This window comes from Puma concolor, chromosome B1, assembly GCF_028749965.1.
Source record: "Puma concolor isolate L17-30 chromosome B1, mPumCon1.1.hap2, whole genome shotgun sequence".
In the NCBI taxonomy this organism is placed as follows: Eukaryota; Metazoa; Chordata; class Mammalia; order Carnivora; family Felidae; genus Puma; species Puma concolor.
The window spans coordinates 151088072-151115277 of record NC_141670.1 but is presented as its reverse complement, the minus strand read 5'-3'; the positions used below and the strand labels follow the sequence as shown (position 1 = coordinate 151115277).

The window sequence follows — 27206 nt, the reverse complement described above, 5'->3', positions numbered from 1 at the left end:
GCTTCTGGAAGTAGGTGATAACCTCTTTCCTCTAGAATTCCTAGCAGAGTTGTCCGTAAGAAAAATACTACACAGACCATTCTGTTCAAAGGAACTTAAGATACCAGAGAAAAAGTTACCAAAATACCCAGTCTTAATTGAATATGCTTCACATGGTGATGGATTTTAACATCATTTAGAATTTATTCTCAATTTGTGTTTAAGCCTTTTTGTTTTCATATCCTCTAAAAGAAGTTTTAAAATTCTCATTCTATTTTCTTCCTAACTCATTTCGTTGTTTGTACTGATTAAAAACATTTTTTTAATGTTTGTTTATTTTTGAGGGGGAGGGAGAGAGAGAACACGCGCTCGCACGAGTGGAGGAGGGGCAGAGAGAGGGAGACACAGAATCTGAAGTGGGCTCCAGGCTCTGAGGGGTCAGCACAGAGCCTGACGCATGGCTCAAATTCACGAATCACTAGACCATGACCTGAGCCAAAGTTGGATGCCTAACCGACTGAGCCACCCAGGCGCCCCAACTGTATTGATTTTTTTTTTAAAACAAAACAGCTGCATTTGGTAAAACCAACTATGTACTCCAAAGTTCAGCTCAACCTACTATAAATTGAGAAAGTCATGAAAGAGATCTGTGGGATTGTGAACTTCATGAACTTGGTTTAAGCCTCGGTTTAGTTAGAGCAAGAGTTGATCATGAGGACTGTAAAAGGTTTCTGGGTTCTTTTCATGCTACATCTATATTTCTTCGACTCTGGAAGAACTGGGAAAATACTTGTGTGGCCCTTGGATTTTAGTCACTGGATTAATTTAAAAGTTATCCTGGATCAACTCCAGCTTCATGGGCATGAGGTAACTGTCCTGGTACCTTCACCAAGTTATCTGTTTGATCATACCAAGATTCCCTTTAATGTGGAGATCCTTCAACTTCCAGTAACTAAAGAAACTCTCATGGAAGAGCTCAATGGTATTCTCTATGATGTTTCCTTTGAACTGCCAAAACTTTCATGGTGGAGCATGCAAGGAAAACTGACAGAACTTGTCTACAGGTTTTCTAGGACAGCCAAAAGAATGTGTGAGAGTGCTGTCACAAATAAGGAGTTACTCAGCAGGCTACAAGCAGCTAAGTTTGATATCTGTTTAGCTGATCCCTTAAGCTTTTGTGGGGAATTGTTGGCTGAGCTCCTCAATATTCCATTTATATACTCTTTTCGATTTTCTTATGGGAATGTCATTGAGAGACTGTGTGCTCAGCTTCCTATCCCTTCTTCATATGTTCCTGGCATCACATCAGGATTGACAGACCGCATGACTTTTGTACAGAGACTAGAGAATTGGTTACTGTACATAGTGACTGATATTATGTTTTTATATTTTGTATTTCCGGAATGGGATGACTATTACAGCAAGGCTTTAGGTAAGATATATTTGCATGCATTAAAGATTCTTACTTCATAAGAAAAAGGGTGCCTGGGTGGCGGAGTTGGTTAAACATCTGACTCTTGATTGTGACTCAGGTCATGATCTTGTGATCATGAGATCAAGCCCGAGACCTGCTTGGGATTCTCTCTCTCTCTCCTCGCTCTTTGCTTCTCCCCCCACTCATGCACTCACACCTGTGTGCTTTCTCTCTCAATATAAACACTTAAAAAATAAAATAAAATGTAAATATTTACCTGACGATATAAAATCTTAAAAAAGGTATTTAAAAAAATTTTTTGTATGTGTTTTATTTATTTTTGATAGAGTGCAAGTAGCAGAAGGACAGAGAGAGAGGGTTAGAATCTAAAGATAGGCTCCAGGCTCTGAGCTAGTTGTCAGCACAGAGCTTGATGCAAGGATTGAACCCACAAACTGTGAGATCATGATCTGAGACCAAGTCAGACATTTAACTGATTGAGCCACTCACGCATCCCTTAAAAAAATATTTTTAAGTGAGGACCCAAGCTTTTTAAGTAAAAAACAAAAAAAAAAAACAAAAAAAAATTTTTTTTGGTTTTGGATGATTGATTTTTTACAAATTATCACAGGAAGAATATTCTCTATGTATACACATAAATCCTGGTTGCTGCTACTAATGTTTTTGGAATATCTAGAAAACTGTGTGCTGAATTTGACATAATTCTGGACTATTCCTCTCTTGTTTAGTTTTGCTTTTATACAGTCTGGTTTTTGGGGTTTTTTTGTGTTTTTTTTTTTTTTTTTTCCCTGATCGACTTGCTTTTTCTCAGGCTTTCTGTTTGCATCCAATTTAGATTTTATTGCTGGTTGCAGGGTTCAGCATGTGATAAGCACAAAACTAGAAAATAAATAAATATATATTGGTTTCATATGCAGTTCTCTCCCAATGGCAAAATGTGATTTTTTTTTCCCCTAAAAGACCATGTTTCCAGATTTTTAAATCCCACTGTTTTGTTTTTTTTGTTCTTTTCAAAATTGCATTAGAGGTCAAATTGTGAGCTTTGACCCTGAGCACACTGTTTCTTATTTCAGCAATTCCTTTTACCTCTTTATATTCTACATTCCCATACTATAGATTAGTTCAATGGGAAGTTCCATTATAATTCTTTTTCCAGGGGCGCCTAGGTGGCTTAGTTGGTTAAGGTGTCCCAACTTCAGCTCAGGTCATGATACCACAGCCTGTGGGTTCAAGCTCCTCATTGGGCTTCGTGCTGACAGCTCAGAGGCTGGAGCCTGCTTTGGGTTCTGTCTCTGTCTCTCTCTGCCCCAACCCCCTCCCTCTCTAATAAATAAACATTAAAAATAATAATAATAATTCTTTTTTTCCAAAAGGTTAGGAAGTTTTTGCTGTTACGGCTTGTCTTGTTTTATATTACAAAGAGCAATATAAATAGGGGCGCCTGAGTGTCTCAGTTAGTTGAGCGAGCACCGACTTTGGCTCATGTCATGATCTCGCAGTTTGTGGGTTTGAGCCCCGTGTTGGGCTCTGTCCTGACAGCTAGGAGCCTGGAGCCTGCTTCGGATTCTGTGTGGAGCCTGCTTCGGATTCTGTGTCTCCCTCTGCATCTGCCCCTTCCCAACTTGCGCGCTCATTCTCTCTCTCAAAAATAAACATAAAAAAAAAAAGCTATAAGGATAGAAAGTATCTTCATTATTATTTTATGCTTGCCTAGTCTTCCAATTTACAAGTCTGCATATTTTGGACATCTTACATCCTTGTCTTTCTCTTTAAAGTCTATTTTAAAAGCAAAATCACTCTTCTCAACAACTTGGTCCCTGGGCATTACTACTGGCATATTAACAGTAACAAAATAATCACTTACCCTCCCTATGAAGTTTTTCTATGTAACCCTAAAGATTTAGAATATTAATACCTTAAGTGTAAATTTTAACATGGCCAAATAACTTATCAACTATTACCGTTGAATCACACTTCCATGTGATGGGAGACATTTTCACATTATACATATTAGTTTCACCTTGCTTTTAGGTTTCTCTGTATTCATTCTTCTCAATGCCAGAACAAAATAATGTCAGGAAAAAAACTCCCACATAAGATTCTTCAGTTATATCTCTGGAGCTTAAGAGTATAAATTCCTACTATGTTTGTTTATTATAAAATGTTTGTAGATAGCCTTCTGCATCTTTCCTCTCAAATGAACTTTACGGAAAGTTTATGAAGCATTCTATGTGTTTACTGAGTTAAGTTTACACTGAATTCAGAGATCAATCAGGGGAAAACTGACCTCTTGCACATCTAAAGTTTTTCAAAACAAATTTTTATTCAGATCTTTTTTATAACAATCAGTAATATTTTACCATTCTTTGCTAAAACTCTTACTTATTTCTAGCATTATTTTTTATAGTCTAGTTACCATTAATATCTCTTTTTTATAGTTATAAAGATAAAGGAGATCCGTTGGTGCTTTTGTATTTCACTCTTGAATTCAGCAACCTAAATATAATCCCTTAGCAACTCTACTAGTATTTAAATTAGATTTAGATTAGACTGACAATTCATAAAAAGTAAATAATGACAGTCATTTTTTTTGTTTCAGAAGTTGATCTCACTTTTTGGTTTGTTTTGGAGGGTTGTTTTTTGTTTTTGTGTGATTTTGTGAGAGAGTGTGTGTGTGTGTGTGTGTGTGTGTGTGTATGTGTGTGTATGTGTGTGTGCTGCGTATTCCATTGACTGACTGCTCCAGTAAGATCATGAGTAATAGGTGATAACCAAAACTCTTTTCTTGTTATGAATTTTTGCACTTTTACTGAGATACAGTTGAGGTATAACATTTTATAAGATACTCATCGCAATGATTTGAGAGATGTATTACTGTGAAATGATTACCATAATAAGTTTGCACCCATTACCTCACATACTTATAATTGTTTTCCTTATGGTGAGAACTTTTAAGATCTACTCTCTTAGAAACTTGCAAATAAACAAAATAGTATTCTTAGCTATAATGATTATGTTGTACACTATATTCCCCAGTATTTATGATCTTATAACTGGAAATGGACATCTTTTGACAACCTTCGTCCCATTCATCCACTCTACACTCTGCCTCTGGCAACCACGAATCGGATCTCTCTTATCATGAGTTTGATTTTTCTAGATTCTGCATATAATCGATATCAAACAGCATTTGCCTTTGCTGATGAAGTATGCTGCCCAAGATATGCCAGTGATTAGTTCAGGATAGTATAAGATCTAACACACAGCACCGTGACTTTTTCTGGGCCTTCTGTGGATGGAAGCAGGTGCTTATTTCTTCTAGATTTGGCCCTAAAAACATGTGGACAGAAACTGCTATGCCCATCACTTACCCATGGTCAGGGGCCAAACAGCAAAAGGCAAAACTGAGGAAAGGTAACAGTATCTCATCTTGGAGACATTTTCTGAGTCATGAATAAAGCGGTGAGTGATCTGTTGCTGGATCTAAGTTGTCTGTTTATTTCTGGTTCCAGAAACTTAACATGAAGTTTTGGAACCTCTTTTATAGTGAACCATCATTGATGGAACATGACTTTGTCTCTGATTCTTAGCTTTTGGCACCCTAGAATATTCTTTTTGGGAATATATCCATAATCTGAGAAAGAAGAATGTGAAGGCTTGATAGGTAGACGGAAAACATTTCTTTGACTCAAAAGTTTAAAAATTCTATTACTTTAGTAGAATAAAGTTATTTTTTATTTAGGTTATTCAGAATTTAGGATCTTCATTATGTAATGTATTCCAAGTATTTTTTGAATTATTTTTGAAAAAAATACAACCCATAATTCTTATACAATCATTAAATGAATCATAAATATATATATGTATATGTATGCATATATATACATACACATATATGTATACATATACATATATATATACATACATATATATATATATATATATATATATATATATATATTTTCAATCATTGAGGAGGAAACCAGTTAAGAATGCAAGTGTGGTTCAAATATATTTTGAGGAGCTACTTGTAAACAACTGGGGGGTAAAAGTAATGTTAGGGTAATACTACTAAAGTTAGACACAAAACTGCTTAATGTCATATAGAGCAATAAAATCATAATTTGGGGGATGATATTTTCTACCAGACAGAAATATGCAAGCTAACATTTAACCTAACTATATGTGGACTCAAAAGTAAATAGGGAATCAGTAATAAAAAAGTAAAATATAGGCACATTCTTCTAAAGAATTAAATAATTCTTCCATCATTTATTGTTTAACAGTGTCTCAGTATGACATCAAAAAGGCATGCTGTGGTTTCTTTTGACTTCCAAATTTGAGACAATGGTTTCTAAAAATCTCTTTATCCAAATCAATTATTTTTACTTCCCTTGTACTATATTGACTTCATTTCAATAAATTGCATTAAGTGTCCTAAATTAATCTCTCAGGAATGGAGATTCAACAGCAAAAAGATATTATCTTGTCATGAAGAAGTGAATCAACCATTATGACCCAGCAGTTCTACTCTTAGCTGTGTATCCACAATAAATAAAAACATATGCCCACACAAACATATACATGAATGCTCATAGCAGCATTATTCATAGTAGCCCAAAATGAAAACAACCTAAATGATCATCAACTGATAAATGGATAAAGAAAATGAAGCATATCCATATAAAGAAATCTTATTAAGCAATAAAAAGTAATGAAGAACTGGTACAGACTACAACATGGATGAACCTTGAAAACATTATGCTAAGTGAAAAATGGGAGCACAAAAGACCATTTGTAATTTATTGATATGAAATGAGTGAGATTATTCTGGAACAGACCAATGCAGACTGAAAGTAGAGTAGTGGTTGTCAGAGGCTGTGAAGAAGGGGAAACAGAATGACTGCCAATGGATACAGGGTTTTTTAGAGGGGGTAATGAAAATATTCTAAAATTAAATAATGGTGATGGCTGCATAACTTTATGAATATACTAAAAACTACCGAACTGTGTATTTTAGAAGGAAGTATTGTATGGCATATAAATTGCAAAACTGTTATAAAAAAGGTGGGGCGAGTGAAGCATTACACAAAGAGAAGAAGATTACATCCGTGGCTGACACCAGGAAGTCACTAAAATGGAGTATGTACTGAGTATGAAGTTGGATTTTCAATACCATTGCCATTACCAGAATCAAACCCATAAATTACTGAGATTTGTTTGTGATTGCTTATACAGATAGATTGTCCTGGTCAATTCAAAATCCCTCATATTTTCTGATCAAAATTTTAGCATATTTAGAATTATCAAGGAGAATATTTAAAAGGCCTTATGGTGGAAAACTATATAGTTACAATTTCCTCGTATCAGCAATACTGAATATATATTTCAAAAGGACACAAAACCTCTGGGTAAGTTTCCTTATACCATAGTAATTGACTAGAACTCAGAAATAAAGCTCTGGCTCCTAAATAAGGAAAATCATTTAATTCAGCCACTAATTTGAGTTTTTATTCTGTTAATGTTCAATTGGTTGCCACATCGGTTGAAAGGTACTCCTTTGTTGCTGTCAGTCAACTAAATATGTCAGAATAACTAATATTTTGCCACCAAAGAGGACAAACTCTTGTGAAACAGGAACTTTAATTTTTGCATAGCAAAGGAGATAAGACTTTTCAAAAATGTATTAAAAGATTTCTATTCCTGGCTGGGTGTGATTAGGTGTTTATAGCACACTTGAAAACACGAGAGGACAGATGAATTTCAAAGGTCAGTTTTTAAAGAAATCAAAAGGCTTTTGGAGCAACAAGAGTGAGATAAACTGTAATTCCAGAAGAGTCAGAGACCCTACTACAATGAGCCAAGGATCACTGCTTGTTTCTTATCCTTTGCTGAGAGTATTTGCCAGTTCTGAGCATGAAGTAGGGCTCAGGCTTAGCTGAAGAGACAGACTCCATTGGCAGGAGAAAGCAGCAGGCTTTTGGTCTTGTTCTAGACTTAAATCCTTGCTTGGTTATTCAAAATCTCACTATTATGTGCCTTCAGGGGGAAAAGGTGAATTGATTTTGTATGGTTTGCATGGGCCCAATATTGGTTCTTTAAAGATTTTTCTTAGAAAATTAGATGGTCAAACATTTCCTATTTAATACACCAGTTTGTTTTCCATTATCCTTCATTTTTATTCAGGAAAACCTGCCACATTATGTGAGATTATGGGGAAAGCTGAAATGTGGTTGATTCGAACTTACTGGGATATTGAATTTCCTTACCCTTATTTACCTAACATTGAATTTGTTGGAGGACTGCACTGCAAGCCCGCAAAGCCCCTACCGAAGGTAAATAAGTGTGCTTATTTTTGATTGTTTAACTTTTTATCTCCTGGAATTATTTCTAGTTTATTATTTATAATGTTTAATCCCTAAACTGAAAACATAGACACAGCAATTAATGGACATTATTTTCTTAGACTATTATACTACCATAGGTATCTTATAACATTATCATGGCAACCACTAGTGATGTTGTTCATCAGCTATGCCACATATTTGCTAAGGATGAGATTCCTAGCCCCTGAGTATAGTGGAACCATGGAGTACTCTGCACAATGAGACTGAGCTAAAGTGGTATGTATCCCTTCTAGGCCCACTATTTAATTGTTAGATCTGGTTACTACAGAGTTCTCTTTTCCTTTGTTATGTCAAAGGGCTACAGATAGTAGCTACAGGTAGTGTTCTAGATAATATGTCAACCTGAGTTCCCGATTAAAGAATGGATAAACCAGCTGCAGCTCAATAGATAAGGATTCAACATAAGAAAAAAATAAATTGTTGTCTTAGGCCACTGAGATTTTGTAGCTGCATGTTATTTAGCATAACCTAGTCTTAGAAATGGATAATAGTGGGGAAATTATAATACTCTGAGAATATTTCAAATAGAGATATAATGGCCCATCCAAAAAACCTGGCAAAAGTTCAACAATGATGAACTGTTTGGTTTTAACAAAGACGAGAAGTTAGACTGAAAAGGTTATCAGGAGATAGTTTATTAAAAAAACAAAAAAACAGGGGCGCCTGGGTGGCGCAGTCGGTTAAGCGTCCGACTTCAGCCAGGTCACGATCTCGCGGTCCGTGAGTTCGAGCCCCGCGTCAGGCTCTGGGCTGATGGCTCACAGCCTGGAGCCTGTTTCCGATTCTGTGTCTCCCTCTCTCTCTGCCCCTCCCCCGTTCATGCTCTGTCTCTCTCTGTCCCAAAAATAAATAAACGTTGAAAAAAAAAATTAAAAAAAAAAATAAAAAAACAAAAAAAACAACAAATGGGCAATACTAAGTATTCTTCAAATTTAAGATCAATGAAAGATCAGTGTATAATTCTTAAATAGCAATGTGATACAGCTTACCTTTTGATAAACATTGACTATTGAATTGTTTGGAATGAAGCAAGATTTAACACAGGGAAATGAGCTGAGATACAGTTGCAATAATTCCTGCAAGAAACTATAGAGATTCAAACTATAATATGATAGTAATTTTTGAGTAGAAGTAGAGAGATTTAAGAAGTACTTACAAAAAAAATCATTATGATTTGGTGATTGGCTGGAGGTGGGGATTAAGGGAGAGAGTTCGAGAATGAATCCTTGGCTTGTTGTTTCTGTGTATATGTCTTTGTTGGTTTCTTACAGGCAATTAGCAGAGAATAGTGGCATTTACTAAAGTGAAGAATTAAAGGGGAGCAGCTGTGAGGGAAAATAATGTGTTCATATTTGGGCATGCTAAATTTGAGGTACCAATGCGATGTTAAGTAAGCAGCTGTTGAATGCAGTGTCTTAATCTCAGGGGATAGGCAGTATTTGTGTTTTTCTTCTTTTAATTTTAATGCACTGTTTTTAGAGCCATTTACATTCACAGCAAAATTTAGCAGCAAATATAGAGAATTCCCACCCTTTCCTGCCTCTTTCCTACACACAGCTTCTTCCACCATAAATATCCCACACTAGTGGGGCACAGTTACAATCAATATCAACCAATTTCCATAACTTAAAGTTAACTCTTTATGTTATATATATTATAGGTTTTGATACATGTATAATGTCATGTATCGGCCCTTATAGTATCATATGGAACAGTTTCACTGCCCTAAAAATCTCCTATTCTCCACTTATTCATCTATCCCTATCCCTAAATCCCTGGGATCACCACTTTTTTACTGCCTCCATGGTTTTGCCTTTTAAATAAGCAATGGTCTTAAATTAGGGATGTCAAGGGATAAAAAAAACATGATTTCATATTGGGTGCTTATCGTGAACATTAAGTTACCCAGAGTAAAAACAGAAGTTGGGGTGGAGCATAAGACTATGAACTAGATGCCTCTGTGAACGGGGGCTGTTCCTAAAAGATTGACATTTGGCATTAGGAATCATGGGTTATTGATATTGATATGTTTTTATGATTAAAAACATAAAGATGAAGATACTTTTTTAAGGCATAGTAGAGGAAACTGTTGGAAATACAGTCAGAAGAGAGGAGAACACAGATCAAGTGTCTATCTGGACCCTGACTGATATAAGTATGGTAGAATGAATGGAGTATACTTAAAGGATTATAGGGCAAAATCCAATTTTCAGTAAGACCAGAAAGTATATGGAATACTCATCGAAGAGACAGAATATTTGGGAATTTTTAAACCGTGTAACAGGAAGTTTTACTTTATTTTATTGTATAAATTAATATTTTGACAACTTAAATAATATTGGAAATCCATTCTATATTATTCTAAACTATTGCTTTTGCTCAGAAAGTAATCACTTAGGGGCATCTGTGTGGCTCAGCCTATTAAGCTCCAACTATTGATTTTATCTCAGGTCATGATCTCACATTTTATGAGATCAAGGTCCATTTTGGGCTCTGTGCTGACCTTATGGAATCTGCTTGGGATTTTCTTTCTTCCTTTCTCTCCATCCCTCCCCACTTGCTCTCTCAAAATAAACAAACATTAAAAAATAAGTAATCACTTAAATATTCTGAGCCTTCTTTCAGTTATTTCATAGTTTTTGATAAAATATCCATGCACTGTATAGATTCAATTCTAAAGACAAAGAAAAAACTGTCAGGATAGTGTAAGATTTACTTATAGGCGTATTTGCTATATCTTAATAATTCAGTACTATTCAGAACCCTCCTATTGCCTTATTACTGGTACCATAACATACCATATGTGTTTACATAATCTATGTTTGTGTGTATTTACATAATTATTTATTTCACCAGTAATATATGTTTCTCCAATGCAATCTTATTTCCCCTATCTCTTCCCACCAGAGCATAGTAGGACCCCAGGGACACTACAAAAGTGTACAAACACTAACTCAAAAACAGCACACAAATGTGGTTATTATTTGTGGAAAGAATAAAGTTTTATCAGATTTTGTCATGTTTCTTTCTGTTAGAGCCTCAAACCTCATGATTACTTCACTTTTCATCCTCATTATGGGTTACTTTGTACATTCACATTGACTCTTCTATTTGTAGGTAACATACATTTAGTGTCCTTAATCTGCTTTTTATAATTAGGGATATTACTGAAAATCCTGCAATATTCTAATACCAAAACTAAACACCTGAATTATCCAGGGAATGAAATTTTGTGAAAATGCTTGCATATTAAAGAATTAACAAATAGGTGGATTCTGAGTAAAACAAATTGCTCTCCATCATGTGGGTGATCTAGTCAGTTAAAGGCTTGAACAGGCTTATTTAGATTTTAAATTATTATTACAATATCATATAAATATATGTAGGAGATAAATATTCACTTCCCTTTTTTGTCTCAATAATATATATATTATTACACCACTCCTAATAATCTACTCAGTGTGATTTTTTTTCTCATTGATTGTCTCACTAACTTCTGACATCACTCTTATCCCATGGCAGGCTTTCATATACTCAGTTCTTTTTCTGGTCTTACTACTTTTGTTCTATTGTTCACATCATCTAGTAGGAGATCAGAGCAATCATTTTACATATTTCATGTTACATATTACATATTATTATCTGAGGTACTCCCAAGTATTTCCTTTTATTTTCCAAAGTTCATTAATTATTTATTAAAGATATTCTTCTACATACATTATAAAATATTTGCCGATTTCTCAAGAAGATTTTGCTGTAATTGAAAATTAAAGAGACTGTTGGGTTTACATATTAAGTCAATCCATCTATCATCACAGTGTGATAGTTAATTTTATGTGTCAGCTTGCCTGGGCCAAATACTTAAATATTTTGTCAAATATTATTCTGGGTGTTTCTGCAAGGTAATTTTTGGATAAAATTAACATTTAAATAGGTGGATTTTGAGTAAAGCAAATTGCTCTCCATTATGTTGGTGAACCTCTGAAGGCTTGAATGAAACAAAAGTCTGACCATTCTGAAGCAAAAGAGAATTCTGACAGCAGACAGCCTTCAGACCTGAAAGACAGTATTGGCTTTTCTCTGAGTCTCCAGACTGATAGCCTATCCTGCAGATTTTGGACCTGTCGGCCTCCATAATCATGTGATCCAATTCCTTAAAATGAATCTCTTTCCTGTCTTCCCCTTTCAATCATCATACATTTTTTTTTTCTTGTCTTACTTGATTGGCTTAGTTTATTTAGTACTTGAAAATGGGATAAAAAGATTGCTTTTGACTTCAACATGATTAAATATGCCATTTTTATTTTGCAAAGCCATATATTTCCATAATATTATTGTCACTTACAGGTATTATATTATAGGTATTTCTGTGTTACTTATCTGATAAGTTGCATGGCTACCTGATTTCTAAATGTGGTACTGGAAGCTTATATAAAGTACAAATGTAACCAAAAGAAAATTTAAATTTAGAAACAGAAAAAAAGTAAGTATGTCATTAGCATATCATTATTCTGGCTGTGAATGAAAATAAAGGTTCATGATAATCTTCTTAGCATCCAAGGCTAAATATAAAGTGAAGTACCAGAAGAATTTAACTTAAAGCAGTAATCAAATGCCACATTTGGGGCATTATGGGGAGGATGTTAGAGGCAGTAGAGAGTACTAAGTATGGTCACTGGCTGTACAGTCAACAAGCTTCACTTAGAAATTTGGTTCTGCCGGCTACTGCTGTGTAGTGTTGGACAAATTACTTAACCTCTCTGAAACAGCTCTCCCATGTGGAAATGTATACGTATCTCTTAAGTTCACCATATATCTAAGTTAAATAATGCATCCAAAGACCTCAGCACATGGCAGGAGATAACACAGTCAATAATTTGTAAACACAGGCACACACAAACATACCTCAAAAGTGTTTAGAACACATTGGAAGGGAACCTCCAAAGTAAATTCTTTTTATTTGCCTGATAACCAGTGATCATATTTCATACTCCAAAATGGTTAACATGGAAAGACAGAACTGTTCAGTAATTCAAACACAGTGCTAAAGTTATATGGCTTTCTTGTTCTTGTAAGCTCTAAATTTTCATTATTACAAAGACTGTTTTCTTTACAGGAGTTAGAAGAGTTTGTCCAAAGCTCTGGAAAGGATGGAGTTGTGGTATTTACTCTGGGTTCAATGATCAAAAACCTCACAGAAGAAAAGTCTAATCTAATTGCATCAGCCCTTGCCCAGATTCCACAGAAGGTCGGATAATCTTATCTTTTTTTGAGGGGCAGCCATTTTAAAATCCATGAAGTTCTCCTTAAAAATCTACTTAATGAATGTTAAGAAAAGCTATTAGTATTGTTAATATCAATTTAACTGAACTTTGAGGAAAAAGTATTAAATGCTAGAGAGGGCCACTAAAAACATTTGATTATTATCTTGCTTTAAACTTGGCATTACTATCAGGAACACATATTGTAGTATTTTTATTTTTACTAATAGGATAAAATAAATCATTCACTAATCTGAAGCAATCTGTTGGCTCTATGTCTAGGATTTAAGGCTTCTATGTAATCTAATCTTATTTTGTTGTTCTTGTTTATTTTTAAGTCTGAGGCACACATGCCAGTTATAACGAATATGATAGTAAAGGAAAAGATATTTTAAAAATATGAACTTAATTCATAATTGGGACATAATTGGGACTATATATAATTGGGACTTTTAATTGATGGTTTTGAACCAGGTCCTGGTTTAGCCTGGAACTGACAGCTTAGCTTCCTAGAATACTCCTAAATAAGGATTCTCTTAAACAGTTAAAAATTTTAGTAATACAGTAAAAAATTTTTGCAGTTCACTCTATGATGTTCCTAGCAAAATCTGTTTTTTAAGTTAATAGCATTCTAGGTTATAACTTAATAATGTTCTTAAACTACCAGGGATATTTTTTTGTTTTCTAGCTTTAGTCAAAATAGACAATTACATGTATTTTTAAGTTCCAAACAATCATGACAGTGCTTAAATTCATAACTAAATTCCTTTGGAAAATTGTGTGTGGAAGCAGTACCCATTTAAATATTTAATTTTTAAAAATCTTCATAAAAGTATTAAATTTTTAATTGTATTGAAATATGTTTAGAGGTGACATCAAGGTAAAGTAGGAAGCACCAAGGAAGCACCTAAACAGCAATTGTACTAGCAAAAACTGTGAAGTAACTGTATTAGAACTCTGCAGTCTATCTGAGCACTTGCAATTTGCGGAGAAATGTTGGCTGATCAATTGTAATTAATTTTGGTCAATTGTAGTTAATTTTGGCATTGCAGGAGCTTCAGATCCTGTATCACCCAGCCTCATGGCAGCTAACCTGCCTGTATTACTGTGTGATTTGGTGGAGCCAAGATGGACAAAAAGGATCTTATCCTCTAAATATTATGATTCTGCATTCTGATTGCTAACTACTGCCTTCCATCCACTGATATGTAGAAACAAAAGTTGGTCATAATTATTTCAACACCCATTAGTTGAAGCAGCACTGTTGTTTTTTTTTTTTCTTTTTTCTTTTTCCCTCTTTTCTCTGCCTGTGAGCCAGACATTAAGGAATGAGGCCATTCAAAACAACCTGACATACAATGGAATTTAGAAAGCAATATCCATGTCAAGGGAAAGATACAGGTTCAAAAAAAATGCTTTAGATATAGAAGATCTAAAGCATTCACCTCAGTCTGATTCCTAGCAAAGAGACACTTTTCAATAATGAAAATAAATAAGCCTCAAACCCTAAGGAAAGAGGCTTAGGGGCACTGGGTGGTTCAGTTGGTTGAGCGTCCCACTCTTGATTTCAGGTCAGGTCGTGTTCCAAGGTCATGGAATCAAGCCCTGCATTGTGCTCCATGCTGAACATGGAGCCTGTTTAAGAATCTCTCTCTCTCTCTCTCTCTCTCTCTCTCTTCCTCTCCCTCTCTCCCCCTCTGCCCAATACCGTGCCTGTATGCTCTCTCTCTAAAATTTAAAAAAAAAATTGCCTAAAAAAAATCTGATTTCCAAAGTTATTATATTGATTACAAAAATCGTTTGTCCAGTTCTCAACAACAAAAAAAGTGACAAGGCATACAAAGGTATGTAAACCTATGGCCTATCAAAAGGACCAAAATATATTGAGAGAAACCGTTCCTTTTTTTAAAGTTTATTTACTTATTTTGAGAGAGAGAGAGAGAGAGAGAGAGAATCCTAAGCAGTCTCCACACCAGCAGTGTGGAGCCCAACACAGAGCTCAAACCTATGAACCGTGAGATCATGACCTGAGCCCAATCAGATGTTTAACCAACTGAGCCACTCAGGCACCCTGAGAGAAACCATTCCTGAAGAAGCCTAGCTGTTGGAAGTACTAGATAAAGAAAACAATTGCCCTAAAGATGCTCAAATAGTTAAAGGAAGACCCTGATAAAGAGAAGAAAATGATGTAGGAACAAAATAAGAATATCAGTAAAGAGAAGGATATCATAAGAATGACCAAAAAGAAATTCTGCAGCTAAAAATTACAATAACTGAAATAAAAAATTCACTTCAGAGATTCAAAATCAGATATGAGCTAGCAGAAGAATCAACAAACTTGAAGAAAGAATAATTGAAATTATCAAGACAGAAGGACAAAAAGAAAAACAAAAGTGAACAAAGCCTAAAGGACTTATAGGGTAGTATAAAGTGGAAGAACAAACACACTCTGAGAGTCCCTGAGAGTAATGGGCAAAAATAATTTGAGGAAATAATGGCTTAAAAGGTCCCAAATTCAATGAAAGACACAAATCTAAAAATCCCAGAAGCTTAATGAATTTAAAGTAGAATAAACTCAAAGGGATCCACACTAAGATACATAATCAAGTTGTTGAAAGACAAAGACAATGAGAGAATCTTGGGAAGCAACTCAACACATAAAAGGTGACTAGACGATTTCTCAACAGAAACCTTGAGGCCAAAAGGTAATGGGTTGATATATTCAAAGTGCTGAAAGAAAAAATTGCCAACTGAGAATTTCATTTCAGGCACATTTCTTTCATATATGAGGTCAGAAATTAAAACATTAACAAATAAACAAAAGCAAGGGAGATCATTACCACTAGACCTCTCCTGCAAGAAATGAAAGGTCTTTATGGTGGAAATGAAAGGCTACTAGACAGTAACACAAAATTGTGAAAAAATAAAGATGTGCAGCAAAGGTAAAAACTAAGGCAATTACAAAAGCTAGTATTATTGTAGTTGTAATTGTATTCGATTTTTTACTTTTTTTCTTATTTATTTTTTTAAATTTAATTCATTTTTTAAATTTACATCCAAGTTAGTCAGCATATAATGCAACAATGATTTCAGGAGTAGATTCCTCAAAGTCCCTTACCCATTTAGCCCATCCCCCCTCCCACAATCCCTCCAGTAACCCTTTGTTTGATCTCCATATTTAAGAATCTCTTATGTTTTGTCCCCCTCCCTGTTTTTATATTATTTTTGCTTTCCTTCCCTTATGTTCATCTGTTTTGTCTCTTAAAGTCCTCATATGAGTGAAGTCATATGATTTTTGTCTTTCTCTGAGCAACTAAATTCGCTTAGCACAATACCCTCTAGTTCCACCCACATAGTTGCAGATGGCAATATTTCATTCTTTTTGATTGCCAAATAATACTCCATTGTATATATATACCACCTTTTCTTTATCCATTCATCCATTGATGGACATTTGGGCTCTTTGCATACTTTGGCTATTGTTGATAGTGCTGCTATGAATATTGGGGTGCATGTGTCCCTTTGAAACAGCACACCTGTATCCCTTGGATAAATGCCTAGTACTGCAATTGCTGAGTCATAGGGTAGTTCTATTTTTAGTTTTTTGAGGAACCTCCACACTGTTTTCCTGAGTGGCTGCACCAGTTTGCATTCCTACCAACAATGCAAAAGAGATCCTGTTTCTCCGCATCCTTGCCAACATCTGTTGTTGCCTGAGTTATTAATGTTAGCCATTCTGACTGGTGTGAGGTGGTATCTCATTGTGGTTTTGATTTGTATTTCCCTGATGGTGAATGATGTGGAGCATTTGTTCATGTGTCTGTTGGCCATCTGGATGTCTTCTTTGGAGAAGTGTCTATTCATGTCTTTTGCCCATTTCTTCACTGGATTATTCGTTTTTTGGGTGTTGAGTTTGATCAGTTCTTTATAGATTTTGGATACTAACCCTTTATCTGGTATGTCGTTTGCAAATATCTTCTCTGATTCTGGTCGGTTGCCTTTTAGTTTTGATGATTGTTTCCTTCCCTGTGCATAAGCTTTTTATTTTGATGAGGTACCAATAGTTCCTTTTTGCTTTTGTTTCCCTTGCCTCGGGAGACGATTTGTTGAGTAAGAAGTTGCTGCGGCCAAGGTCAAAGAGGTTTTTGCCTGCTTTCTTCTTGAGGATTTTGATGGCTTCCTGTCACATTTAGGTCTTTCATCCATTTTAAGTTTATATTTCTGTATGGTGTAAGAAAGCAGTCCAAGTTCATTTTTTTTGCATGTCGCCGTCCAGTTTTCCCAGCACCATTTGCTGAAGAGACTGTCTTTATTCCATTGTATATTCTTTCCTGCTTTGTCAAAGATTAGTTGGCCATACGTTTGTGGGTCCAGTTCTGGGTTCTGTATTCTGTTCCATTGATCTGAGTGTCTGTTTTTGTGCCACTGTATTCCTCTTTTTAAAATCTTCTCAAAAATTTAATTGTATTCTACTTTTTAAAACCTTCTCAAAGATTTTTTTTAAATGCATAAATAGCCATTATTAATCTAATCTATTTTTATAAACATAATGTATAAATGTGTATCTTGTGTCATCAGGAACAGAGAGTGGGGGATGTAGCTATGAAGGAGCAGAGTTAACGTATCCTATTGTACTTTACAACTTATAAGCCAAAAAATAAATCACAAGAGTAATTACAAATACTTTGAAAATGAATGAAGACAATACACCAAAATTTATGAGATGCAGTGAAAGCAGTGCTCAGAGGAAAGTTTATAGCTATAAATGTCTACATTGAAAAAGAGGCAAGATCTAAAGTCAACACCTAATTTTACACCTTAAAGAACCACCTAAAAAGAACACCTAAAAAGAAAGCTAACTAAACCCAAAGTTACTAGAAGGAATGAAATAACATTAGAGCAGAAATAAGACAGAGTAGAAAAATAATAAAGAAAATCAATGAAACCAAAAGTTGGTTCTTTGAAAATATCAACAAATTTCTGAAACTTCTAGCCAGGCTGGCAAAGAGGAATTAAAAAAAAGAAAAAGAAGATGCAAATAATTAATATCAGAAATGAACCTGGGCAGATTACTGATTTCACAGAGATAAAAAGGATTATAAGAGCTTATTAGGAACAATTGTATATCAACTAATTAGACAACCTAAAAGAAATGGATAAATTCCTTGAAAAACACAATTTACTTTAAAAAAGAAACAAATATTTCAACAAACCTATAACAACTCAAAACATTGAATTGGTAATCAAAAACCTCTCAATGACAAAAGGTCCTGGACATATAGCTTCACTGGTAAATACTACCAAACAGTTAAGAAATAGTTAAATAAACTAATGCTTTTCAAATTCTTCAAAAAAATTGAAGAGGAGGGATCACTTCCTAAATGGTTCTGAGGCCAAATCTGCCTTTATACAAAAGCCAGATAAAGATAGTAAAACAAAATAAAATTACAGACCAAGATCCCTTGTAAATATAGATGTAAAAATACTCAATAAAATATTTGCAAATAAAATCCACTAGAAAAAAATTAATTATTTAAAAAAATGATATCCACTATAATATTGAAAGGTGTTTCACCATAAATGGGATTTATCCCAGGAATGCCAGAGTAGTTCAGCCGAAGTAAATTAATCAGTGCAATACATCACATTAATACTTATGAAGGAAAAAAAAAAATCACATGATTATTTCAACTTACCCAAAAATGGAATTTGATAAAATCCAACATTCTTTAATAATAAAAAAATCTCAGAAATCTAGGAATAGAGGGTAAATTCCTCAATATATGATAAAGAGTAAACTTGGAAAACCCATAGCTAACATCACACTTAATGGCAGAAACTAAAAGTTTTCTCCCTAAAATCAAGAACAATACAAGGATGCCTAATCTCATTGCTGCTATTTAGCATTGTACCAGCAGTTATGGTCTGGGCATATTACACTAGAAAAAGAAATGAAAAAGCATCCAAATTGGAACAAAAGAGTAAAATAATGTTTATTTGCAGATGACATCATCCTATACATAGAAAATCCCCAAAAATCCACAAAGAGCTAATAGAGCTAATAATCAAACTCAACAAAATTGTGGAATCAATACACAAAAATCAGCTGTGTTTATACACACATATTTGAACAATCTGAGCATAAAATTAAGAAAACAATTCCATTCCCAAGAGCAACCAAACAAATCAAATACTTAGGAATAAATCTAACCAAGGAGGTGAAATATTTGTATGTTGAAAACACCAAAACATCCTTTCTTCAAGAAACCAGAGAATATCTAAATAAGTAAAGTCATACCATGTGCATGGATAGAAAAACTTAACATGGTTAAGTTGTCAACATGATCGAAAGCAATGTACAGATTTAATGCAATGCCTATCAAAATTCTAACAGACTTTTTTGTACAAATGAAAATCCAATCCTCAATTTCATATGGAATTGCAAGAGCCATAAATTGACAAAACAATCTATGAAAAAGGATAAAGTTAGAGGACTCCCATTTTTCAACTCTGAAATTTGAAATTTACTATAAAACCACAGTAAATTAAACAATGTGGAACTGGCAGAAGAGACATATAAACCAGTGGCATGAAAGACAGAATAAAAGCTAACCCTCACATATATGATCAGTTGATTTTCAACAAAGGTACAAGACCAGTAGGGAAAGGAGAGTCTCTGAAAAAGTGCTGGTAAAATCCTGATATCTACATGCCAAAGAATGAAGTTAAAACCCTATCTTACACCGTATACAAAAACTAACTCAAAATGGATCAGAAGCCTAAACTTTAGAAGAAAAACTATAAAACTTATAGAAGACAATATTGGAGGAAAACTTCATCACATTGGATTTGGCTTTGATTTCACAGATATGACACCAGAGGCATAGGCAACAAAAGAAAAAAATGGACTTCATCAAATTAAGAACTTTTGTGCATCAAAAGATACTACCAAGAAAGTAACACAACATACAGATTTGGAGAAAAGCTTTGTAAATCATGTATCTGATAAGGGATTAATGTCCACAATACATAAAGGACACCTAAAACTCAACAACAAAAACCCAATTCAAAAATGGAAAAGGACTTGAACAGATATTTCTCCAAAGAATATATACAATGGCCAATAAGTACATGAAAAGGTGCTCAACATCATTAATCATTAAGGAAATTGCAATCAAAAGCACAAAAGATATAACACTTCAAATCCATTAGTATAGCTATTATTTAAAAATTGGGAAATAACAAGTGTTAGTGAAAATGTGGAGAAATTGGAACTCTTGCACATTGTGGGTAGGAGTGCAAAATAATGTAGTAGCTATGAAAAACAGTTTTGTTTTTCAAAGAATTAAACACAAAACTCTCATATGACCCAGTGTTTACAATCCTACCTACATATCCAAAAAAAACCCAAACAAATGAAATCAGGGACTCAACGAGATATTTGTACACCAATGGTCATAGCAGCATTATTCACAACCACCAAATAAATGGATAAACAAAATGTGGTATATACACACAATGGAGTATTATTCAGCCTTAAAAAGGAAGGAAATTCTGATATGATATAACATGAATGAACCTTGAGGACATAATGCTAAGTGAAATAAGGCAGTCAGAAAAAGACAAATACTGTATGATTACACTTAGATGAGGTACCTAGAGCAGTCAAATTCATAGAGACAGAAAGTAGAATAAAGGTAACCAAAGTCTGCCAAGTGGGAGGAATAGGGAGTTAATTGTTTAATGATACAGAGTTCATGTTGGAGATGATGGACAGACACATTTGAGTTAAAAATAGTAGTAATGGTTCTACAATATTGTGAATGTATTTAATGCCACTGTATTGTATACTTATAATACATTAAAATGCTAAATATCATTACATATATTCGACCACAATAAAAAAGACATTGCTTCTTTTTTAAAAAATGTTTTATTTATTTATTTTTGAGAGAGAGAGAGCACAAGCAGAGGAGGGGCAGAGAGAGAGAGGGAAGCACAGGATCCGAAGAAGGCCCCAGGCTCCAAGCTGTCAGCACAGAGCCCAACGTGGGGCTCAGTCTCACGAACCATGAGATCATGACCTGAGCTGATGTCAGACGGTTAACCAACTAAGCCACCCAGGCACCCCAATAATACTTGCTTCTATGTCACTGTCAAGTTTATAACAAAAGTTCAAAACACTTACAAATTCCTAAAGGGAATGTAACATCCTTCTCCTTTGCCTCTGGAAATGTTGTTTAAAAAAATTCCCTTAACCACAAAGGCCTAATAACACCAATATGTAGTTATTCCATATACAGATTGTCTGTTTTTGTTTCTTCACCTACTGAGAATGGCCCTGATGATGACAGTCTATTAGGATTATTGCAAGCATTTGAAAACATAGTTGCCGTTTCAGTGCTTTAAACATTCATTACTTAATCATTTAAGGCCTTATTTTGTTCATTTGTTACAGGGAGGCATTGAACTAGGCTAATTCTGAGTAAGTGTCTCATTCTGAAAGGATGTGCTTCTGAAAATCTTCTAATAGATTAAAGGTATTTATTTTAACAGGTTCTGTGGAGATACACAGGAAAGAAACCAGACACGTTAGGACCCAATACCCGGCTATATGAATGGATTCCCCAGAATGATCTTCTTGGTAAGACCAAAGAGAAGCAAAACTCAACAGAGGTGAATGAGGGATCCTCTGAATGATAATTTAGTAACGGATCAATCCAACAAATTTGTGTTAAAAACAAGCAAAAAACTCTTTAATTTCTTCTTTGCATTTCTTCTGGAACTTGTTAAAGAAAAAATTCTTCATGATACTTGTTAAAAACTGTGAGGCACACTTTATTCAAGACCATTATGATGAATATAGATACTTGTTCATGGACTTCTGCAGTGAAGCAGAGAGACTGGACTCAACTCTGAATACAATAAGAAAAAGTGGGGATCTTATAGCCAAGGAGCAGAGTGGGGGTCACTGGGTAGAAAAATACTAAGAGGAAACATCAGGGCAAGGGAGGGATTCTGGCTACACCAAGCTAAGCAGATTCTTGCCAAAAACAGACCAGGGTCATCAAACACCACCTGGGGAAAGTGAAGGATGAGGAAACCAATCAGATATAAATATGGGTGATCAGATACCAAACTGGGGGAGTCTAGCTAAACTGATTTAGTAGGATTCTTGCTAAAATTGGGCAATGCAGAGAGAAATTCAGAAGCTCCAAAATCAGAGCCTAGTTGAGAAGAGAGTTCAAAGAAATTTGACTAGAGTTTGGTCAAGGAGCAAATCTTTCCCGAGCTCTAAATTACAATCAAAATATAATTCTCCCATTTATGACTCCTCAGAGTCAGAGTCAACACACTTTTAGATCAGGCTCTCATTAACTCTTGCATAAAATACTGCAGCAGCCTCCTGGTTCTCTATATCCACTTACTCCCACCTCTCTTCTTTCCTCCTCTGTTTGAAAAAAAAAAAAAGTGAGAATCCTATTCACCATCTCTAATATTATAAATGTCTCTATACTACTATAAAATCAAATGAAAAATCCCATTTTATTAAACAGAGTGCTTCATGAACTTTCCCTAATTTATCTTCCTAGACTGTTTTTTTTTTTGTTTTTTTTTTTGAATTTCTGACTGGTGAAGTCACATTTTTTTTTTTTATTTATATATGAAATTTATTGTCAAATTGGTTTCCATACAACACCCAGTGCTCATCCCAAAAGGTGCCCTCCTCAGTACCCATCACCCACCCTCTCCTCCCTCCCACCCCCCATCAACCCTCAGTTTGTTCTCAGTTCTCAACAGTCTTTTATGCTTTGGCTCTCTCCCACTCTAACCTCTTTTTTTTTTTTTTTGTTCCCCTCCCCCATGGGTTTCTCTTAAGTTTCTCAGGATCCACATAAGAGTGAAACCATATGGTATCTGTCTTTCTCTGTATGGCTTATTTCACTTAGCATCACACTCTCCAGTTCCATCCACGTTGCTACAAAAGGCCATCTTTCATTTTTTCTCATTGCCACGTAGTACTCCATTGTGTATATAAACCACAATTTCTTTATCCATTCATCAGTTGATGGACATTTAAGCTCTTTCCATAATTTGGCTATTGTTGAGAGTGCTGCTATGAACATTGGGGTACAAGTGCCCCTATGCATCAGTACTCCTGTGTCCCTTGGATAAATTCCTAGCAGTGCTATTGCTGGGTCATAGGGTAGGTCTATTTTTAATTTTCTGAGGAACCTCCACACTGCTTTCCAGAGCGGCTGCACCAATTTGCATTCCCACCAACAGTGCAAGAGGGTTCCCGTTTCTCCACATCCTCTCCAGCATCTATAGTCTCCTGATTTGTTCATTTTGGCCACTCTGACTGGCGTGAGGTGATACCTGAGTGTGGTTTTGATTTGTATTTCCCTGATAAGGAGCGACGCTGAACATCTTTTCATGTGCCTGTTGGCCATCCGGATGTCTTCTTTAGAGAAGTGTCTATTCATGTTTTCTGCCCATTTCTTCACTGGGTTATTTGCTTTTCGGGTGTGGAGTTTGGTGAGCTCTTTATAGATTTTGGATACTAGCCCTTTGTCCGATATGTCATTGGCAAATATCTTTTCCCATTCCGTTGGTTGCCTTTTCGTTTTGTTGGTTGTTTCCTTTGCTGTGCAGAAGCTTTTTATCTTCATAAGGTCCCAGTAATTCACTTTTGCTTTTAATTCCCTTGCCTTTGGGGATGTGTCGAGGAAGAGATTGCTACGGCTGAGGTCAGAGAGGTCTTTTCCTGCTTTCTCCTCTAGGGTTTTGATGGTTTCCTGTCTCACATTCAGGTCCTTTATCCATTTTGAGTTTATTTTTGTGAATGGTGTGAGAAAGTGGTCTAGTTTCAACCTTCTGCATGTTGCTGTCCAGTTCTCCCAGCACCATTTGTTAAAGAGACTGTCTTTTTTCCATTGGATGTTCTTTCCTGCTTTGTCAAAGATGAGTTGGCCATACGTTTGTGGGTCTAGTTCTGGGGTTTCTATTCTATTCCATTGGTCTATGTGTCTGTTTTTGTGCCATATCTTCCTAGACTGTTATGCCAACATTCTCCCACTGAAACCCTGTACCTCCCACCACTCCTTCCCTTATCTATACAAGAATTTCATTTTTTAAATCCCTCCATCCTTTTTTTTATTAATTCCTCACCCCAATTTGTCCAACTGGCAACTCCTCTCCATCATTTAAAGTCCACACAGACCTTAGAGGTTGTGAAATGACTTACTTGCTAGAGTAATTGCTGCTTAGCCTGGAATAACAAATTGCTGCTTTCTTTAGATCTTATAGGAATTTATATATAGTCTCATGGCACAGAATTGTGTAGAAGATGCTGCCTAAATCATAAGAGACTTTTAAAGACATAGAATGGGTGCCTAGGTGGTTCCGTCAGTTAAGCATCCGACTTTGGCTCAGGTCATGTTCTCACGCTTGGTGAGTTCAAGCCCCATGTAGGGGTCTGTGCTGACAGCTTGGAGCCTGGAGCCTTCTTCGGATCCTGTGTTTCCTTCTCTCTCTGTCCCTCCCCAGCTCATGCTCTTTCTTTCTCTCTCTCTCTCTCTCTCTCTCAAAAATAAATAACCATAAAAAAATGGAACAAACTGAGGGTTCCTGGAGGGAGGGAGGGAGGGGGCTAAATGAGTGATGGGCATTAAGGAGGATGCTTGTGGGATGAGCACTGGGTTTTATATGAAAGTGATGAATCACTGGATTCTACTCCTGAAACCAATACTACATGGCATGTTAACTAACTTGAATTTAAGTATATGTTACCTAATTGAATCAATGGTTTATAGGTGTCACGATTTTCTGTTTCTGAAACTCACAATTTGAATAATGATATGTTTTTTCCTCTTAGGTCATCCCAAGACCAGAGCTTTTATCACTCACTGTGGAACCAATGGGATCTATGAAGCTATTTACCATGGGGTCCCTATGGTGGGAATTCCCATATTTGGTGATCAGTATGATAATATTGCTCGTATGAAAGCCAAAGGGGCAGCTCTTAAAGTAGACTTACATACAATGACAAGTTCCGATCTACTTAACGCTTTGAAGGCAGTTATTAACAACCCTTCGTGAGTATAGAATATATTCTTTTCTGAGAAGCATCTGGTGTTTTAAAAGGAGTAAATTGTTTCATTCAATTTTTAAACTGACACTTTTTTGAGATGGAGAGAGAGGGTGCAAGTGAGCAGGGGGCAGGGAGAGAGAGAATCTCAGGAAGGAAAGAGGGAGAGAAAGGAGGGGGTGAGAGAGAGACAGGAGAGAGAGAGAGAAGCAGGGCTCACCTGAAACAGGGCTCGTGTTCACCGAAAGTGGGGCTGGAGCTCACCGGATGTGGGACTCAAACTCACCGTGAGATCATGACCTAAGCCGAAGTCAGATGCTTAATGACTGAGTCACCCAGGTGCCCTAAGCTGACACTTTTAGGTAATCAACAGCAAATAACTAATATCAGATTCAATTGTTTTATACTTCTCAAATTTTATGTAGGCCTTTTGATTCACCTACTGTTAATAGGTAATAGATTACAACCTCAAAGAAATACTGTTTATTTAAAGAAAATAAATTATTGTTGAAGAGACGCAGATCTTTATTTTTTCCTAACAATTTTATTGTTTATTTCTTAAAAATTGCAAATATTACCAGTATAAAGAATTAGGCAATATAACAAAAAATAGAGAAATAAAAATAAAAAATAACTTTCCTGATGCAGATATAACTAGTTAGCAGTAGAGAAATATTACTTCAGATATTTCCTTTTGCTAATCTATAAATAGGGAAGAAAAAGAAATAATTTTATAAAAATTGGATAATGCTACTTTTTGATTAAAAAAATTCTAGGGGCGCCTAGGTGGCGCAGTCGGTTAAGCGTCCGACTTCAGCCAGGTCACGATCTCGCGGTCCGTGAGTTCGAGCCCCGCGTCAGGCTCTGGGCTGATGGCTCAGAGCCTGGAGCCTGTTTCTGATTCTGTGTCTCCCTCTTTCTCTGCCCCTCCCCCGTTCATGCTCTGTCTCTCTCTGTCCCAAAAATAAATAAACGTTGAAAAAAAAAATTAAAAAAAAATTCTATATTGGGGTGCCTGGGTAGCTCAGTAAGTTAAGCGTCTTGACTTCAGCGCAGGTCATGATCTCACAGTTTGTGAGTTTGAGCCCTGTGTCCGGCTCTGTGCTGACAGCTCAGAGCCTGGAGCCTGCTTCAGATTCTGTGGCTCCCTCTCTCTCTGCCCTTCCCACATTCGCATTCTGTCTGTCTCTCTCAAAAATAAATAAACATTAAAAAAATTTTTTAAATCCTATATTGGTATATACTAACTTAAAACAAGAGAAAGAAGATAGAATACAATTGAGAGATCCAAACAGCAAGATGGAAGACCCTAGCCTGTCTGTTGCCTGGCAAAGGTCAACCTTATAGAGCCCTCCAGGAAAGAAAACAGCTCCAGAAAAGAACTAGAGTCCACTTAACAAATTTTAGCAACACATCAGAACAACAACAACGACAACAACAACAACAACAAACTGAAAATAACATCCCAAGAAGAAAAGGAATGTAGATTCATTTTGCTTGCATCATCCCACTAACACTCCAGCTCAAACTCAGGCAGGGGAAGAGGGGGCCCCTTATCATTGGCCTGCCCCTCAATACTGCTTCCTATCACTAGCTCGTTCCTAATACCTTGCTTAGCAAATGAGATCAAAAGTCTGTATTCTCAACCTACATATTCTATATTTCTTTTTTTAAGTTTCATTTATTTTGAGAGAGTGAGAGATAGCTCATGAGTGCACATGAATAGGGGAGGGGCAGAGAGAGGGAGGGAGAGAGAATCCAAGCAGGCTCCACACTGTCAGCAAGGAGCCCCATTCAGGGTTGAACTCACAAACCGTGAGATCATGACCTGAGCCAAAACCAGGAGCCAGAGGCTTAACCCACTGAACCAACCAGGTGTACCTCTACATTCCTATTTCTAAACTTTTTAATGGTATTTCCAATTAGCAAGTCTTTTCTCCCTTACTTCCAATTATTACTTAAACTACAAACAATTCTGCTGATAGGGCCAACGTATCTAGAAATCTCTCAAGAGGAAATAAATTGTCATAGGC

General features: G+C 35.7%; 1 protein-coding gene across 3 annotated transcripts in view; it reads left to right on the top strand.

The window, feature by feature from the left end:
- LOC112858061 (UDP-glucuronosyltransferase 2C1-like) overlaps positions 1-27206 on the top strand; it is a 50327-nt gene that overhangs the window by 20560 nt on the left and 2561 nt on the right. For 2 of the 3 annotated variants that reach the window (XM_086704904.1, XM_086704905.1), the window contains exons 2-5: positions 7601-7749; positions 12938-13069; positions 21639-21726; positions 24961-25180. In XM_086704904.1, the coding sequence (XP_086561030.1) occupies positions 7627-7749; positions 12938-13069; positions 21639-21726; positions 24961-25180 (563 nt within the window). In that variant the 5' untranslated portion in view covers positions 7601-7626. Of the gene's footprint in view, positions 1-605; positions 1412-7600; positions 7750-12937; positions 13070-21638; positions 21727-24960; positions 25181-27206 lie in introns of those variants that run through there. The other variant, XM_025921395.2, reaches the window with a different exon arrangement.